At 43.4% G+C, this 14,799-nt stretch overlaps 1 protein-coding gene across 1 annotated transcript in view; it reads right to left on the bottom strand.

Moving 5' to 3' along the window:
- Positions 1–6,390: 6,390 nt before the first annotated feature.
- gatad2b (GATA zinc finger domain containing 2B) overlaps positions 6,391–14,799 on the bottom strand; it is a 99,581-nt gene continuing 91,172 nt past the window's right edge. The window contains exons 11-12 of the mRNA XM_083646166.1: positions 9,556–9,757; positions 6,391–7,353 (exon numbers count right to left, since the gene is read on the bottom strand). Of these exons, the coding sequence (XP_083502292.1) occupies positions 7,217–7,353; positions 9,556–9,757 (339 nt within the window). The 3' untranslated portion in view covers positions 6,391–7,216. The remainder of the gene's footprint in view (positions 7,354–9,555; positions 9,758–14,799) is intronic.

The raw sequence follows: 14,799 nt of genomic DNA, 5'->3' as shown, positions 1-14,799 counted from the left end.
TATATATATATATATATATATATATATATATATATACATGACAAACATGACAAAGTTCACAAATATTGTTATAAATCTAGTAAAAGACAAGTGAATAAAGAAAAATCATTTTTTTTTAACGTTTGGCGCTAAATGTGAAATGTTGCCGTTAACTTCAGTTACAATCTGTGCCCCATAGATCTAACCCTAGTTCATACCCAGACTCAATTCAGTCCATCCGAGTTGATGAAAGGTAATGTAATAATACGGAGAGCGCTTTGACCAAGTCCAGACAAATACTCTGTAAGAAAAGTAGTGCAACATTATTGAAGTTCCAACACTCAAACACAGAAAAGAGAAATGTTCAGAGCTCTAATGCGCGCCCAGTATCCCAGTTTTAACCCATTGATACCTGATGCAGCATTTGCGAACGCGTCACGCGGTTCGCGGTCTTAATGAGATACACACACAAATGCTGCATGAGGTATCAATGGGTTAATGGTGTCAGAATGCAAAATCCCATCTGAACCAATGAGCACTTTCCAGCAAATTCTAACCAGTCCAAAAAACAGAAAGCAAATACATCCAGGGAGATTGCTTTGAGAAGAAAAGGGGAAGAAAGAGAATCCCAAACATTTTGCACATTTGTTACACAATAATACACAGTGATCACAAAACCAAATGACAAGCTTCACAATATTCATGGCTTTTTGTTTGCTTTTCTACACAATATACAACCATTTAAATTTCAATTTCTTTTTTCAGTACAAGGGAGGAAAAAAGCTTATGTACAATAAGTCATTACTTCAAACCTAGCAAATATCGTGTCATTTTTATTTCATGAATACATTTGTTTGATTATGTGTTTTTTTTTAAACTGCATTAGAAACAAAATAGAACTTAATTGCGACGTCAGAAAAAGCATGACGTTTGGAAAATCTAAAAATTGACTTTTGAAAAGAAACTGCAGTTGAAATACAAAGGTGTGTGGATGCATCGTTTTTCAGTCTGCAAAAGAGCAAGAGAGAGACAGGAGCTTTTTTAATTTTTTTTTTTTTTAAGTTCAGCTTGGTAGCAAAAGGAGATGAGTGAAAACAAAAACGGTTTAAATCAAAACACGAGAGGTAGTAAAAATTAACCCCCAACATTAAAAATTCATGAAAATATATCTCTTAATCCAATTTCAACCATCCCGCCAAAGGGAAAATTGATTACTAATTTTTATATAATAAACAAAACCAATGTTTTCCAAGTGTAAACTTCAATTTACATATTGCATTAATGAATCTAACACTAGGTAGCATCATATAGTCTTGGCCTATGGTTACATTTGCCATTTCAATGTGATTTTTATCATCTTGGAAATAACTGGCAGGTCTGGATTACTGGACTAGATTTTTCTCACATCATAATGTGATGAACCAGAGTGCATCCTTATGATAGTCTGGCTAGAGAAATGAAAAGGGGACAATGTCAAGAGACGGGGAAGATGAGTGAGAATATAATGCAGACACAGATTGAGCTCGTTGAACAGAACCACTGCACATGTAGCCTACAGAGGATTTGCAGTTAGCGTCATACAATCTATCACTTACATCTGGCTCCATCATGTGGGTCTATTGCAGAATTGGCTGTTAATAATGTCTAAAGATGACAACAACCAGGCTAGAAAAATAAACACCTGAAAACCATTGTAGTGGTGTGTATCAAGTTGTTTTCTAATGTACTGTAGGTTACTGGAGTTGGGTTTCCATCCAAATGTATCGCAAATTTGAACCGAATTTTCAGAAAATCGGCAAACGAAAATGCAAAATTATCCGCGTTTCCATCCACTACTGTTATGCGGCTATTAGGAGTTTGTGACGTGCGCAGCCAGTTGTGTTGATATGTGCCGTTGTCTTGCAGGCAGCGAACCATCTCTATGAAAAATATCTGTTAAAGTTTTTTTGATTATCTACAATTCTACACCATATAACGGATTACCAGGCGCCACTCTTCCATTCGGCATACATAATGCATAATTCACAGAGCAGTTACTGTAGTGAATCAAATGGAAATGGTCTTCTTCCGTTAAAACAGTGGTTCTCAAACCTTTTTGTCTTATACTGTTTAGCCAGGCCATCAGTACCCTCACTCATGCAAAGAAAACACTGTGGATCCGTGGACGTACGAGTAGCCTAAATCTATAAATCCATACAAAATATGTTTGTCACTGAGCTGCTGGTCTTTGGGCTTGGCCTCCTTTTTCCTTTTGTCACCGGGAGGGGCAGGGGTGTGTGGCATCTACAGTAATACATATTAGTATGAATATATCATGTAAATGTATATGATTGATAGGATGAACATCCAAGGAGTTATCCAATCAAGGAAAATATACCATTTTGATTAGTTCATATATTTAAAGTGATGGAAAACTCCCCATGGCTGCATATCCTAAAGAGTGAAAGACAAAGCGTGCGTTTTCAGAGAAGTGCTGTTGTTATTGCCGTGCTGCCATAGATCTGTCCACAATGTGCCCTACAGCGTCTGATCCATCACATACATGTGCTTACATGGCACACCAAACAAACATCTAACCACAGACAGACGTGGACTCTGACCAAACATCTCCAGCCATGGGCCATTCAGCATGCTCTCAATCCATTATTTGGCCCTATACACTTAGCCTGCTATGCTACTGGAGCTGCTGGCCAAACGGCCCACACGTGGAGGACATGTTGGCACCAACTGAGTTGACTTCAAGAACACAATGCTTCACATCAAAGAAAAGAGCTGCCATCTTGGTGCACACGCTTCTGGAAATGAAGGGATTTAGCCAGGCAGGATTTAGCCAGGCAGTAACACATTGAGGCCGGTTTCAGAAAGATATTTTAGACTAGTCTAGTGTTAGGCCAGTCTTAATTTTGCTCGGAAATTAGTCTAATGCAAGTTAGACCATTCCACAAAATAAAGACTGAGTACTGTTAAGGTATTATGGTGTATATATATATATATATATATATATATATATATATATATATATATATATATATACACACATATATATACTGTATATACATATATATTATACACCATTCTAATGAACTTCTTTCAGGATAGGCCGTTCTTTAAAGTAGAAGTGTTTCTTGAAGTCAGTGGCAATGGTCTTGGTCAGACCAGTATCCTGCAGACCCTTGGTCTTCCGTGGTCGTTAATGACACATTTGGGCTGATCATCAATATGCCTTCTTGTGTATTCTTATGTCCTCCATCATGCATTTGACGTAATATCTAACCGCCGAAGCACGACTCCAAAACACAAGATGGACGGACGGAAGATGGGTTGCCAACCTCAAAATATGGAGGATTCATCGGACGCTGACTTGACCAACAACAACAAATTGAAAGCGCACCGATTCATTGCAGCGCTGTATTCTGCAGTACAGAGCCGGTTCACAGGTGCAGTGCTGTATTCTGCAGTACAGAGCCGGTTCACAGGTGCAGTGCTGTATTCTGCAGTACAGAGCCGGTTCACAGGTGCAGTGCTGTATTCTGCAGTACAGAGCCAGTTAACAGGTGCAGTGCTGTATTCTGCAGTACAGAGCCAGTTAACAGGTGCAGTGCTGTATTCTGCAGTACAGAGCCGGTTCACAGGTGCAGTGCTGTATTCTGCAGTACAGAGCCGGTTCACAGGTGGGAATATGAATATAAATCAAACGTGTTACATGAAGCACTCAGTCCATCTCATACTGTGCTTAGTGTCATGAGAAGATCCTTCTTCCCAACTTATCTTGGGGAGAACGTTCTCTACAAAGACACAAGTATCGACTTGGCATTGTTGGATTTGATAATCAGCCTGCGTTATTAACCGCCAGGGACGAGGTGAAGTTATCAATATCAGGGCTCCATTTCCTTCCTTCATGCCCCCCTCCTCCAGTCACCTTTTCCTTCCTGTTTCACGTACATGAGCACGCACTGTAACAACGCACTGTAACAACAACGCACTGTAACAACGCACTGTAACAACAACGCACTGTAACAACGCACTGTAACAACGCACTCTAACAACGCACTGTAACAACGCACGTCACCATTTGTGCCAAAGAACTTAGATTGATAAGAACTGAAGCCTAATAGTTTGTTCCACTTCACTGTTACGTGAAAAACGTTATTTTAGAAGGAAAATATGGCTTATTGGCAACAAACCAGTGAGCACATGACCTTACGCTCTGCTGACTATCAACCACCTGACGCCCACAGGAAACATGTGACCTTACAAAGTGTCTTGCTTGTTAATTTCACACGAGTAACAAACTCGGCTCGACACCACAACATGTGTACTTTTAAAAACAGAACATAAGTAACATGAGTTAATCAAAAGAAGCCGTCTGCATTGAAACATGATTGGGGGAAAAGAGGGGAAAATGGGCTAGAACTCTTAATGACAGTGGTATTCTCTTTGAAGGCAGGGAAACTGGGATACATTAGTAATTAATCCATTCACAAAATACATTTTGAGCAATTAAATTAATAAATTAAATGTGCAAAGGGAATCAAATTTAATGTCAGGTGTTGCTGACTGTGGTCAGGGAAGAACCACCATCATATCAGCAGTGAACCACATGACTGGCAGATATCTCATGTTGAATTAAAAACCCTACTTCACACAATGGAAGCTGACACTCTATAGTTACATCCCACATTTGAAAAGATCAGCATCGGTAAAGAAAATGAGGATAAAACCATGAATTAGCCATTAAAATACACCCTGATGCAAATCACATGACTCAAGGATCTCTCCCCTGACTCTCTGGTAGACAGATAGCATCCAGACCTTAGGAACCTTGAATTGTAACATTCTTTTCCTAAAAAAAGAAAAAAGAAAAAAGTTTTTCCAATTGGAAATATGAAAAGTGCTCCTCCGGAGTGATGCGACTCGTGTGCATCGCTCGCACACAATGATTGATCCATGTCTCTCCCATAAAAGATATAATCCACATCCATCTCTTTTTTCTCTCAAGCTAGGCATCTATACATAATCCATATAGATATTTCAATAGTTTCTGTTTTTAGCTATGTTGATTATTATCGTCTCCAGGGGGCGATACCTCTCAGGTACGCCGCCATTTCATTAGGAGACGCCGCAAAAACAAAAAAGAAAAAGAAAGGGAGAGGGGGGGAAACAACAATCAGAAAACCCTACGACAACAAGAAAAGGAAAAAAAAAGTTTCTCGGTACAGAGTCTGTGGTTTGGGCGGCACAAAACGTACTCCCACCTTCAGATCTGAGTCCTCTCAATTTCGCAAAGAACACACGGTGCCACAAGGAAGTATTATTAGGTAAAAAGGGTAGAAGTCTCTGCATACTGGATAAGCGAAGGCATTGAGGGGCGGCGAGGGACACTGGGGTCAGTGCCAGACGAGAGACACTGGGTCAGTACCAGACGAGAGACACTGGGGTCAGTACCAGACGAGAGACACTGGGTCAGTACCAGACGAGAGACACTGGGTCAGTACCAGACGAGAGACACTGGGTCAGTACCAGACGAGAGACACTGGGTCAGTGCCAGACGAGAGACACTGGGGTCAGTACCAGACGAGAGACACTGGGTCAGTGCCAGACGAGAGACACTGGGGTCAGTACCAGACGAGAGACACTGGGGTCAGTGCCAGACGAGAGACACTGGGGTCAGTACCAGACGAGAGACACTGGGTCAGTACCAGACGAGAGACACTGGGTCAGTGCCAGACGAGAGACACTGGGGTCAGTACCAGACGAGAGACACTGGGTCAGTGCCAGACGAGAGACACTGGGGTCAGTACCAGACGAGAGACACTGGGGTCAGTACCAGACGAGAGACACTGGGGTCAGTACCAGACGAGAGACACTGGGTCAGTACCAGACGAGAGACACTGGGGTCAGTACCAGACGAGAGACACTGGGGTCAGTGCCAGACGAGAGACACTGGGGTCAGTACCAGACGAGAGACACTGGGGTCAGTGCCAGACGAGAGACACTGGGTCAGTGCCAGACGAGAGACACTGGGTCAGTGCCAGGGAGCCATGGGCTGAAACCAGGAGGGACAGTCACCGTGTTTATCTCTGAGTGGAGGGCATGGTCTCCCCTGCAGTCAGTCAGCACTGTGTCCCGTCAAAATCTCTCTTCCTTCCTTATGGGGGTCTGTGGTCTGGCTGGTCCGGCGAAGGTACAATAACCTCAGCTGCTGGGTCCGTCAGTCCTGCTGCTGGGTCCGTCAGTCCTACTTTGCATGACGGTGTCTCGCGTACATCCTTCTACTAGCGCCATTGAAATTCAATCAGTCTGTAACAGGAGAGACTGACGTCTTAAAAATGAGGAAATGAATGAACCGTTTATGGGGTATGGTAGGAGGAGAGTAGCAAAAATAAAATAAAATGCTATCTAAGGCTGTGATCACATAGGATGCTCTTTTTAACACACCTGCACTTTTTCTTCGGTTATTTTCAAATGGTTTGCTGACAGCAGGCGTGCGTCTCCTCCAAACTGACACCTGGTGTTCTGGATGCAGCGTATTTAGGGGCGCAAGTTGAACATGTCTGAACTTTAGCCACATGATGTCTGTAAAAACAGCAGGTTCTATCTAGGTGGAGATCTTGGAGGAGATGATTAACTGTGGGCTCCTCGTCCTTTTCAGGAGCAAGCAGAGCCATCGCTAACTTGTCCATTTCTATCTTCACCAAGATCATCCCCGTTGTTGCTCCAGGTTAGCGAGCGAACCCTCAAACTCTCTCCAGAGCTGACAAGTGTGTTTGTGTTTGAGCAGAAGCTCCTATCTGATCACGGCATAAAGACACCCTGCAATAGTTTGCCCTCCCTCCCCAAAAATAAATATGAGTGAAGGTAGAGAAATAAAAAAAAATGGACACGCACTACTTAAGCATAACAAAAAGACATAACATGAGTAATAGTAACTGAAGCGAAAAAAGGTAGTTGTAGTAATAATAGCGCTACCAACAGCAATAATAATGGGAATTACATTGTTAAACAACGCAGACAAAGAAGTTTTGCTATAGTAAGAAAAGTTGAGATGCACGGACAGTTTAGTGTGTTTGTCTGACTTGGTGGCTTTTCATGGGTTGGTTTAAGGTAGGCACACGGACAGGCACTGCATGCGATGGGGGGAGGGGGGGTTGTTGGCTGAGCCGGGAGTGCTTAGTGAGGGGGCAGGAGGGCAGGAGGGTAGGATGGGGTGGCTTCAGGGGAGCAGGAGGGCTGGGGCTCATTTCTGTCCGGTGATGGACTGCGATATGGAGCGAGGAGGAATCATGTCCAACAGGTACTCCCTCTGCCGGTCTGCTAAACTGGAGCTCTTATGGGCTCCAACCGCCGCTGGGTTCAGATAGGCAATATTTAACCCTGAAACACAGAGAGACAAGCCAACAATAAGACATATCCTGCTAGTTAGCTTAGCACAATGTCTGGTAGTCTACGGAACAGGCTAGCCTACCCCTACCCAGGCTCAAGCTGAGCTGATGCTTAACCAGTCACACAAGAAACCTTCTCTCTCTTAGCAGACGTTATTAACAATGGGTTATTCTGGAACACATTGTGCAGTGCGTGGCTGTCACAATACACAGAAACGCCTGAACGAGTGGTTGGATCGACAGTGTTTTGAGCATCAGCACACATGATGCATATCCAATACCATCTCAAGTTGCAGCAACTAGATTGTGTGACTGGGTTTCCATCCAAATGTATCGCAACTTTTAATCGAATTTTCAGGAAGTCGGCAAAATAAAATGCGAAACAATGCGCGTTTCCATCCACTGCTATTTTGCGAATTATAGAGCTGTCAATCACCTCGTGTTTGAGGCTGTCTGAGCTGCTGATCAGCTGCTAGACCCGATATACAGCTCTGTTAAACACATCTAACCTTATTAATTTAAAGTTTCTTGATGATCTACAAGTAGACAAAGGTACCATAACGCCATTTCTGGATTACCAGGTGCGACTCGGCAAACTAACATTATAATCCCAACCCGATCCCCCCAAAAATTGTAAAATAACAACGTTTGTGGACCAACGTTGCTATGTTACAATTTTGGCTCCGAAATTGTAAAATGGTAATCCATGGAGCAGATAGTAAGTGAATACAATTTCATTCAAGTCTAGAAGTGAGTCGCCTTAAAGTGAATATCCCAGTCTTCTTCTGTTTACCACGGCGGGTATTGTGCTGCGTATTTACCATGATTTACCGTGTGTAGCCCTATTGTGTGGAGGCTACACACGGCATGTCATGTTTTGCAGTGATCAAGGCAAACTGTGTTGTTTTTGAATGGAGAGACACCTAACGTTAGTCTGGCTGACTGTGACAGAGGAGAGGACTGTAACCTAACGTTAGTCTGACTGACTGTGACAGAGGAGAGGACTGTAACCTAACGTTAGTCTGACTGACTGTGACAGAGGAGAGGACTGTAACCTAACGTTAGTCTGGCTGACTGTGACAGAGGAGAGGACTGTAACCTAACGTTAGTATGACTGACTGTGACAGAGGAGAGGACTGTAACCTAACGTTAGTCTGACTGACTGTGACAGAGGAGAGGACTGTAACCTAACGTTAGTCTGACTGACTGTGAGAGAGGAGAGGACTGTAACCTAACGTTAGTCTGACTGACTGTGACAGAGGAGAGGACTGTAACCTAACGTTAGTCTGACTGACTGTGACAGAGGAGAGGACTGTAACCTAACGTTAGTCTGACTGACTGTGACAGAGGAGAGGACTGTAACCTAACGTTAGTCTGACTGACTGTGACAGAGGAGAGGACTGTAACCTAACGTTAGTCTGACTGACTGTGACAGAGGAGAGGACTGTAACCTAACGTTAGTCTGGCTGACTGTGACAGAGGAGAGGACTGTAACCTAACATTAGTCTGACTGTGACAGAGGAGAGGACTGTAACCTAACGTTAGTCTAACTGTGACAGAGGAGAGGACTGTAACCTAACGTTAGTCTGACTGACTGTGAGAGAGGAGAGGACTGTAACCTAATGTTAGTCTGGCTGACCCTTCGGAGCTTTTGAGATTGTTCATCGCGTTGCCGTCCACCGCCATTGATTCCTCAAAATACGCTATAATCCTGCCTGTAGTTACGTTCGGCCATTTACACATATTATCTTCCCATGTGTCCACTGTCAACGGGTGTGGGATAGACACTCTTTCGTTAGACAGGAGACTCGGAGAATGATCCCAAGTTTGCATTTGTTCGGTGGTCGCTATGGCTACTACGCTTGTATGTCACGCTTCTCTGACTGTATTCACAAACACCGGAAGAGACAGACATATCGCGGCCGAGTCCGGAAGCAAACCGGAAGTGCCCAGGAAACTTGTCTATACATGCCTTGAGCGCGACACGCGCGTGGCTGGTGTGAACGGCCTCGCCTGTTAAGGACGTCTAACTAAATTACACTTGTGGGTTCAGCGTAGGTTGAGCTTATTTATTTATTTCCCCCCCCAATTTGTATAGAACAATATACGAACAAGACAAACAGGCTCAGACAGGTTGAGCGTTGCTTCGGCGTATGATGTGAACGGCATGTAACACAGTGTATGTTGTAGGTACCAGGGATATTGTAGATCTGGCGGCGGCTGTCATGTTGCAGTCTGCTGCCCCCTGCCTGCTGGCTGCTGGCACAGCGCTTGGCACTGCTCATGCCCATCAGGCTGGTGGCCACGGACAGCTGGGAGGCCTGGGCAAAGTTAGAAAGGACGCCCCGCGCCGAGCTGGACAGACCCCGCTGCAGAGAGGCCTGGGGCTGGGGAGCCTAGGGATAGAGACACACAGGGCATGAGCTACAGCAGCCTGGGGCTGGGGAGCCTAGGGATAGAAACACACAGGGCATGAGCTACAGCAGCATGGGGCTGGGGAGCCTAGGGATAGAGACACACAGGGCATGAGCTACAGCAGCCTGGGGCTGGGGAGCCTAGGGATAGAGACACACAGGGCATGAGCTACAGCAGCATGGGGCTGGGGAGCCTAGGGATAGAGACAGACAGGGTATGAGCTAGGGCTGCACGATATGAGGAAAAGCTGCGATGTGCGATAACACTGTTCAATATTGCGATGACGATATGACCTGCGATAAATAAATAAATGCTATAAACAAAAATATTGATGGGTAGGGGTGCTCCGATCTGGCTAAGCCACGATCCGATCCGATTCCGATTCCTGGGGTCACGATCCGATTCCAGAATCGATTCTCGATTCCAACGATTCTCGATTCCAGAATCTAGAATCGATTCTCAATTATGTAGTTTTATATTGCAATAACACACAAAGGTATATCTAAGACAAAAAATGACAAATGTATTCATGCTGAACTTCAAATTCAAGTATTACAGTGAGGGCCTAAATTCATTTTGCAATATGAGTGTGTTAATTTAAGCATAAGTATCAGTAAGTGGCCCGGGATTCTCAAAGCCTGTGTTGAGGGTCACACAAGAACAAAAATGCACTCTTGAAGCTAAAAAAAAATCCAAAACCAACAAGTTAATTATTTACATTTTTACTTCAATGTAGAACAGTCATTTCTTACACATGAGATTACTTTTAGCCTTTTAGTCACAACAATTATTGAAAGATATTCCAACAGAAGTGGAGTATTGGCCAGAATGACATGAACATTTGGACACTTATTCAGCTGGTATCTTGCATGTTGTTGAGGTGCACTGTAAAAAAATAAAATAAAATAAAATAAAATTTAAATTGCGATAACACGTGACTTTTGCGATGTGTTCATCGCGCATTTTCATATCGCGATGACGATGAAAATACGATTAATCGTGCAGCCCTAGTATGAGCTACAGCAGCCAGGGATATAGACACACAGGGTATGAGCTACAGCAGGATAGAGACACACAGGGTATGAGCTACAGCAGGATAGAGACAGACAGGGTATGAGCTACAGCAGGATAGAGACACACAGGGTATGAGCTACACCAGGATAGAGACAGACAGGGTATGAGCTACACCAGGATAGAGACAGACAGGGTATGAGCTACACCAGGATAGAGACACACAGGGTATGAGCTACAGCAGGATAGAGACAGACAGGGTATGAGCTACAGCAGGATAGAGACACACAGGGTATGAGCTACACCAGGATAGAGACAGACAGGGTATGAGCTACAGCAGGATAGAGACAGACAGGGTATGAGCTACACCAGGATAGAGACACACAGGGTATGAGCTACACCAGGATAGAGACAGACAGGGTATGAGCTACAGCAGGATAGAGACACACAGGGTATGAGCTACAGCAGGATAGAGACAGACAGGGTATGAGCTACAGCAGCCAGGGATAGAGACACACAGGGTATGAGCTACACCAGGATAGAGACAGACAGGGTATGAGCTACAGGGTCCTGGACACATTTTCATGACTCTTGACTCGACTTGGAGTCGAGCATTCATGCATTCATTTGGGACTGGGAAGTTGGAGCCGAGGACTCAGACTTATTTTGATAAAGACTTGTTTTCTTGTTTTTGTTTTGTAATAGGCCCTAATAATTTGGCCTAAGATATGGATAGCTAGATTGATTGTGACATTATTCAGGCGCGTGCATGTGGATTCACACTTATGTTCAGTAACTATGGACTGGGACTCAGGTAATGGGGACACGAGACTCTACTTGGACTCGAGATACAGTGACTTGACAACAACACCGATCGCAGCACAATCACAGAGAGAGCATCACAGCAGGCCAAACAACGTTGGTTTCAAATCTTTTCATTGCAACCTTGAACCTACCTAACCCTAACCCTATAGGATGAAATAACCTATAGGATAATATAATATAATATAATAATACCCTATAGGATGAAATAAGACAATATTTTACAATGAAAAACAAAGTAAGGCAAAATAGTCTTCTGAAATAAAAATGAAGTGTATAATCTAAGAGTGGACCTGCAGCAGCACAAAGACACCTGCCATAATATGTGGCAAAAAATAATCACTGGTAAATGCCTTTTTTGTGTGCCTTTTAGCTCAATCAAAGGGGTCATCCCTATGTTCCCCGGGTCCTATGTTCCCCGGGTCCTATGTTCCCCGTTTTTGTGGGACCGGGGAACATAGAACCCTTTCTATGAACTTAGGTTTAGGCGTGGGGGTGGGAGAGGTTAGGTTTTGGGTTAGGGTCTGGGGGAGGTTAGGTTTAGGCATGGGGGGAGGTTAGGTTTGGCGTGGGGGCTGGGAGAGGTTAGTGAAAAACGGGGATATAGAACCCGGGGAATATAGAACCCGGGGAACATAGAACCCGGGGAACATAGACATGATCCCCAATCAAACTATCGTACCATTTACCTATTTGACAATGAATGTGTGATTAAGTTCTCCTCTCTTGCTTCTTGTCATTCTCTTTCTCTCATTCAGGATCAGACAAATTTAGACTCTCCAACAATCAATATCCAGCTTTTTGTCCAGAGGATCAATGTCTACATTGACAGAACTCTACATAAAACTATGGAATGGCATCCCTATCAATATCCAAGAGCGCGGCCTATCAATTTAAGAACATGATTTATGGATTTCACGTTCCGATTTTTCAAGGCTTTCCCTCAAAGCCCCGCCCTCGCACACAAATAGCTTCTGTTGCATTTAGATTAGCTCTGCATGTGCTCAAACTTGGTGTTTGCACTCAAATGTCTTGTTGCTTGGACAGATTTCCTGCCCTCACACTTAAACTGCTTCTGTGCACTCTTGAAACTTCTCCTCTTGGATTTCTTCTCTGTGCTCAGATTCCTGTCAAAACTTTGCACAAATAATCCAAGTGCAGAGAAGAAATCCAAGAGGAGAAATTTCAAGAGCGCACAAAAGTAGGTTGAGTGTGAGGGCAGGAAATCTGTGCAAGCATAATAGTTTTGAGTGCAAGCATACAGTTTGAGCACAAGTAGATCAAATCTAAGCACACGCGGAGGCTATTTGAGTGCGAGAGTTGGGTTTGAGAGGAAGTGAAATCCATAAATCATGCTCTCAAATTGATAGAATGCAGTCTTGGATATTGATTGGCATTCCATATAAACTGCCATCTCAGCTAGCTTAATAGGGAAAATATTCTACATCAAGGCTACACCAATATTCTGAGACACACTAATCACTAGGACCTAACTACAAAAGGGACAATGGCATTATTAGCTTACTCAAAACACTACTCAAATCATGACACAAATAGCTGATCTGCCAGTTAGCACATGGGTTAACTTACAACAAATGATCGTAACTGCCAACAGCTAACAAACCGACTAAAGCTACTGTAGATACAAACACCTAAATGCACACAAACACATGCAGCTTAACACTTAATGTGAAGTGGACCTAACTAGCAAAAATACAACAAAACACAAATACAACAAATTTAGCCAACCCCAACTATTGCTATCATGCCACAACACAATTGACAAAAAGCTAACATGACAGGGTAACATTACTGAAATTTGCTATTGAGCTAACAATGCTAAGTGTTACTAAATTATGCCAAGAAGTCATGCCCACATCTATAGACCTTATTCGATTGACGTCACTCACGTACTGGCACGCCCACCGCCGCCATATTGTCGACATAACGCAGCAGCTCTCCAGTGACAGCCTATGTGGAGCAGCGTTTATACGAAGCTAGCCACTGTTAGCGTTACCTGTATCGTTCCTATTGTGTTCGGATGGTGACCTGCGTTACACACGGCTGTAGTAATGACAGCAATAAAGTCCCCATGGTTTGTTTCTATCTCTACCGTCCTCAGACGTGAAGGGAGCGAGACTGGGGATACGTCAGCAGCACAGGAGAGGTGTGTGGATAGTTGGGAGAGACAGGTGAAACTTTCTGACAGCTCCTCACAGCAAAGTCTGTTCACCTCATTTTTTGTTTATTTGTTACAGGCATTAACGGCTGCCGTCAGCAGCATACATACAAATAACAACTGTGGGGTTTTTATTGGTGTCATTAGCATCGCTATTTTATAATGGAACAGAAATGACAATAAGTCAGCTGCAGCGCTGTGTGCGCGCAGGATGGTATGTCAACAATATGGTGGCGTCCAGGGTTAGCGAATAAGGTCTATACAGAAGAATAGCGTAAAGTTTCAGATGAGCCTTGCCCACATTACATTACATTACATTACATCGCTTTGGATAAAAGCGTCTGCCAAATGACATAATGTAATGTAATGCCTTGCCCACACTTGGGACAAGTGATGTAACCCTGCTCTATTTTAATGGGCAGGAGAGCATTTTCTGTTGTTGCTTTTTCCTGTATTCTGATCATTTATATGAAATGCATATAGTGTAAATAATGTGTCATTACCTTTTGACAGTTATCAAAGAGCTGCATTATTATTCAAGTGCTTTTTAATGTCACAAAATGCTAACAAGGTAGCAAACCTCTGTGCAATCTTCCATTCAAGAGAGGAGTCATGCTAGCATCATGCTAGCATCATGCTAGCATTTTGAGACTTCAAGAAGACAAAAGGAAAAAATCAATGATCCTGCTGTTGCTCGACAGCCATGAACATGTAACAACTTATTGACACCATGTACATTTCACATAAATGATTAGAACTCTACATAATAAATCAACATTTTCTGTGGTTGATTTGTTTGGGTCATAGAAACTGAATAGGCTATGGCTATGTAGCGGATCCCTTTATAAAAATGTGTTGGATGTTATGGTATGGTATGGTGTTTATTCTTAATCCCCGATGGGAAACATGGTTCTGTTCATGTGTGTGATGAGAGAGACTGCAGGGTAGGGGTGGGAATCACCAGATCCCCCACGATATGATATTATTACGATACTTAAGTCACGATACAAT

The sequence above is a fragment of the Poromitra crassiceps genome (assembly GCF_964638095.1).
Source record: "Poromitra crassiceps genome assembly, chromosome: 11".
Classification (NCBI taxonomy): Eukaryota; Metazoa; Chordata; class Actinopteri; order Beryciformes; family Melamphaidae; genus Poromitra; species Poromitra crassiceps.
Note: the sequence above shows the minus strand (reverse complement) of the source record. Positions and strands in the feature narration are given on the sequence as shown.